This window comes from Chondrus crispus, genomic scaffold (assembly GCF_000350225.1).
Source record: "Chondrus crispus Stackhouse genomic scaffold, scaffold_3, whole genome shotgun sequence".
NCBI lineage: Eukaryota > Rhodophyta > Florideophyceae > Gigartinales > Gigartinaceae > Chondrus > Chondrus crispus.
This window is the reverse complement of record NW_005179158.1, coordinates 542,529-547,549: the sequence shown is the minus strand read 5'-3', so window position 1 is coordinate 547,549 and position 5,021 is coordinate 542,529. Positions and strand designations below refer to the sequence as shown.

General features: G+C 54.7%; 1 protein-coding gene across 1 annotated transcript in view; it reads left to right on the top strand.

Moving 5' to 3' along the window:
• The first annotated feature begins 286 nt into the window (after positions 1-286).
• Positions 287-5,021, top strand: part of CHC_T00005546001 (hypothetical protein) — a 7,845-nt gene continuing 3,110 nt past the window's right edge. Inside the window, exon 1 of the mRNA XM_005716649.1 lies at positions 287-5,021. This exon is cut by the window's right edge and continues 2,828 nt beyond it. Coding sequence (XP_005716706.1) covers positions 287-5,021 — 4,735 coding nt within the window.

Genomic DNA, 5,021 nt, shown 5'->3' with positions numbered 1-5,021 from the left:
CGGGACGCGCAGTGCGCACATCCGTCACTTCTGCATACAACTTCCCAGAGCCGTTCCGTTCGACCTTCATACTGCCGCTCATGGCCGCGTATTTGTCCCATTCGCTAGCCACGTTGATCATCCGCATCCCCCCCTCACGCCCTCCCCCCGCGTGTATGACAACCCCCCCAAAATTGCACTCGCACCGTCCCGCTTGCTCCCCCCCCTCCCCCCTTCCCCCCGCCATCCCCCTACCCCCCCTCCCCCACCCCACCCGCCTCACCCGCCGCCCGTCCATGGCAACGAGATGAACTACCTGTCCGGCGCTCTTCGCTACGTCGCGGGCGGTGAATCCGCCCCGACCGTCTCCATCCCCCGTCTCGTCGATCGCCTCACCTCGGCCTCGCTCCCGCAGGACCGGCGCAGCGCGCTGTCCGCCCTGGTGCTGGCCGCGAGCGCCTCGCCCTCGCGCCAGGCCCTCGTCGCGGAGCTCGTCGTCAAGCCGCTGTACGCTGTCCTCGAGCAGGATGCAGACTATGACGACACCGTCAAGGCCGCCCTGGACCTGCTGCTCGCCCTGTGCGGCACGCTCGACCCGCCGACCGACCCGCACGCCCTCGTCGCCGCCATGCTCGACTCGCTGCAGGGCGACTCGCTCCCGCAGAACCAGCTCGTCACCGCCTTCGAGCAGGCAAGCGCTCGCGCCGCCCAGACAAACGTCGACATGTTCCTGGGCCTTCCCGCTGCCGTCTCCCTCCTCCTCGCCTTGCTCGACAAGAACGACTTTTATCTCCGCTTTACCACCATCGAGCTGCTCACGGCTATGGCGGCCAATTCACGCCCCACTTTGCAGGCCGCCTTGCTCGAGGCACCTCAGGGCGTATCTCGCATCTGCGATCTTCTCGACGATACCCACCGCCTGCTCCGCTCCAACGCTGTCCTTTTGCTCTCTACGCTATGTAACGACTCTTCTGAGATTTCAAAGATCGTCGCGTATGCGGGCGTCCTGGAGAAGCTCTTCGCGCTCATCGAAAGCCCGACCCGCAACCCTCTCGAGCCTTATCCCGCGGAAGAGGACGATGACGATGATGATGACGACAACTTGGAGGCGGCCATTGTCGTCCAGGACGTCTTGTACGTGTTGAGAAACCTCATCCGCGGCGCGAGCACCACTCGCACCATGTTTCGAGACTCAGGATCTCTCACGCGCCTGGTCAACCTCATCCAGCGCACCGCTCTCGATGCCAGCATGCCTACCTCTCGGCAGATAGCCGCATCGGCGTCGGGGAGGAAAATCGCCGTTGAGAAGCAGGCCAGAAAGAATCTCATTATTGCCATGCAATGCATCGCAGGCCTGGCCCAGGATGCGGACAGCGAGACTCGATTAGTCAAGAACGACCTGGCCACCACTAACCTATTTAACATCCTCGCCGGTTTGGCGTTTGCGCCAGTCACAAAACTGCAGCCAAAGGAACAGGATGAACGACTTCCAGAGCATGTGTTGAACGTCAGAGTTGGCGCTCTGAAGACGTTGGCGTTACTTGCGAGAGGGCATGACGACTTTCGATCCATGTTTGCGTCTGTCACTTTTTCGGTCGCCGCTGAGGGGGAGGCTACGTGCGCTCAGAAAGCTGCTCTTAGCGCCATGTTTGGGGATTCGTCGTCTGCGGTGAGAGTTGCGTCATACGCAGCCCTTCGAGAATCGCTGGTGATGGACGCGGGTTTGGACCTGCCTTCATCCAGTCTACTCAACGCCATGACCAGCGCGGCCGTATCCACGGGGCTTGTTCTAACCGATCGGTCCACAGCTCTTCCCCGCAACCAGCTCTCTTCCAACGACCTTGCATCTTCAAAGAATCCACTTGCCGCCATCGCTGAGTCCTTGAAAGTTGCTCTCGTGGATTGGCATAATGTTACGGATGCAGCTGGTGTGTTTTACGCTGCATCCCTCATGATGTGGATACTCGCACGGATTGATGGCGCTCGCGAGCGCTTACTGATGGCATATGTTCATGGCAGCTCGTTGCTACCGCAAGTCATCAGAGTCTTGGGCAAGTTGGAAAGAGAGAACGGCTCACCAGAGATAAGAATTGCTCTCTTTTCTCTCGCATGTACATGGCTCCACGGATCTGCTCCCGCAGTTTCTGCCTTTCTTTCGTCCGCCATGCATCTACCAATGCTTGTTGATGTGCTCAATGGAACTGGAGTACGTGGAGATATAGCCGAAGTCCACACGCGTGGGCTGTCCGCTGTGTTGCTCGGAATCTGCTTGCAGGCCACTGATGCAACAAGTGACAGTGGTTTCATTTCGGGAAGCGGGGGTGCGTCAATGGTCATCCCTCGTGGGACAGTGGCTGATGTCATTCGCAACCGAATAGGCGTGACAGTGTTCACGGCCTCTTTAGACGATATGCGAGCATCCAAGGCATACGTGTCAGCGAAAGCGGGAGAATCCTTATGGGCCTTTGCGGAGAAGATAACTGTAACAGAAGAAACCACAGGATATTTATCCAGAGCGGGGAATCTAGGCCATGACAGATGGTACGGTGCAGACGTAGTCGGTGTTGTGAATGATGTCTACAAAAATATCGGTGCCCGGGCTTTAGACCTTCTGTCGGACCAGTCTCCGTTACAAAACGGCATAGGGGGTACCGGCGCATCACATCTTTTGAGCAACGGTCATGTGGGCAATGGGCAATACGAACCACATGGTCAGAAAGCAGTCCTAGCTGATTCAGTTAGAGATGAGGTTCTCAACTCCTACAAGGAATTCATTCGGTCACAAGACGAAAGTCTCAACGCGGCGCGTCGGCAAATTGAGGAGTTGGCGACCGCGCTGCGAGAGACCCAAAAGGAGTTGGATGTCAGCATAAATGATGCTTCGAGAGGCAATGATCTTGATAAAAACAGCAGCCTTCAAACAGCAAATGAAGAGCTTCTCGCACAGAAAGAAGCATTGGAGGCTCTTGTTGAGGAAAAAAACAGGGACTTTGCAGCTCTCTCAGATGCCTACGCGGCGCTTGAAGAAGACAGCCAGGCGGCAGACAACCTTAATGAGGCCAGCGGTTCTGCTGCCGCAGAAGTGTCCAGTCTAAGGTCTCAAAACGTAGCTATTAGATCTTCATTGAACGACGAAGTTGCGAAGACTATGGAGTTGGGTCACAAAGCAACGCTCCTGGATAGCGAGCTACGTGCAAAATGTTCAGAACTAACTGCAACAATTCAAGAACGTGACATGCTCAAAGCGAATGTGCAGCCAGACTTATCAGAAGCGCTGCAATGGCGCACGAGGGCCGATACAGCAGAGGCGAAGTTGTTATCTTGTCAATCAGTTCTTGATTCGGTACGAACAACGAAGAAGATACTGGAGACTCAACTAGCAGACGCGAGACGGAATGAGGATGCCGTAGCATCAGAGTTGTCACTTGAAAGGGAACTGGAAGCTTCACGGGCGGATCTTGAAGAGCTAAGGTCCACGAGACGACGGGAGTTGCAAGTGGCACGAGAGTCCTCCCATGTGGCCGCCGCCGCAGCTCAAGATGAAATTGCTATTTTGAAAAGTCAACTTACCGAAGCTCGTCAGGCTCAACCTCAGGCCCCTGTAGCAGGCAGCGTAGTAGTAAGGGGGGAAGAAATGCAAGAGTATGAACGTATGAAGAGTGAGCATCGATCACTGGTGTCAACATTGGAGGAGGTGAAAACATCCCTAGCTGACACTCAAGGTGCCGTCTTGCTATGGCAAAAACGAGCAGAGGCCGAGGAACGCGCAAAAATGCAAGAAAAGGCTGAAAACTCGCGCTTGGGCAGCATCGCCCAGGAGCTTCAAAAGGACGTACACGCGTTAAAGTCTAGTGCTGCGTCCGAGTCTGAACTTGCATCCGCACGTGTCGTTGAACTGCAACAGCAAAACGCCGAGCTCAATGAAATGCGGCGTCGTGCGGACGAGGAGGCAAAGAGTCTCAAGGAAGACGTAGCTGCTAGAACTGAGCAAAGTATCCGACTGTCAGGGCAGCTATACGAAACGGAAGAGGCCAAAGAAAAGGTTGAACAAAAGCTGGCAGAACTCCAGCAAGAACTGTCAAACGCACAAAGGGATCATTTACAAAGCGAACGTGAAGTGAGTACGGGTGGTGTTGCCCGTAGTAACGTCGAACAGACCTCAGGAGATCTTCAGTTGCTGGTATCGGCGTTGCAAGAGCAACTCGAAGCCACCAAAGATGCCCTTATCGACAGCAATGATGCCAAGAGTCTTGCGGAGGCCAAGGCAAGGGAGCGTGAAGCCGCAGTAGAAAAGGCAGCCTCTCTCGAGGAAAGACTGACCAAGTCGCAAATAATAGAGGAAAAACTCACTGCTGACGTCGACTTTCTAAGAGAAAGGCTTCTTTCCCTAGACGAAGCAGAGGAAGCGAAACGCGCGCTGACGATGCAGGTCGTCGAGTTGCAAAACTCCTTAGCTCAAGTGTCTCCTGCAACTTCGTCTTTGGCGAACGCGAAGCTCTCAGACAGTGAACAGAGGGTCAAGGTATTGCAAAACCAAGTTCAGGAAAAGGAGTTGCGACTCCAGGGCTTGGAATCCTCTCTGACTGCGGCACTCGATCGCGCTGATGTATCTGATAGGAAAATTGCCGATACTGAGAAGCAGGTTGCCGAGTCTGAAACAATGGTGTCAGTTCTCAGCTCAGAGAAAGACAGCCTGTTGTCTGAGTGCGATCGCCTTCGGCGAGAGCTAGATGCTAGAGCACCAGTGAATGATATGGACATGTCTGCTGTACAAAACATGGAACAGAAGTTGCAAGAGACTGAAAGTCGACGAGTAGCAACATCGAAGGAACTAGCGTCTCAAATTGATGCGTGTCGTGGAGCTGAGGAGGAAGCACGAAGACTGCGCATTGAAAATGAAGATTTACGTCTGGTAGTTTCACGTCTCGAGTCGGAATTGCACGCCGTCCAAAGGGAAAAGGACACGGTTTTCGTTGGCCGAGAAGTTGAGAACATTGTCAATTCTATAGTCTTGAATTCCTTGCTGAGCGCATCCTCGGAGA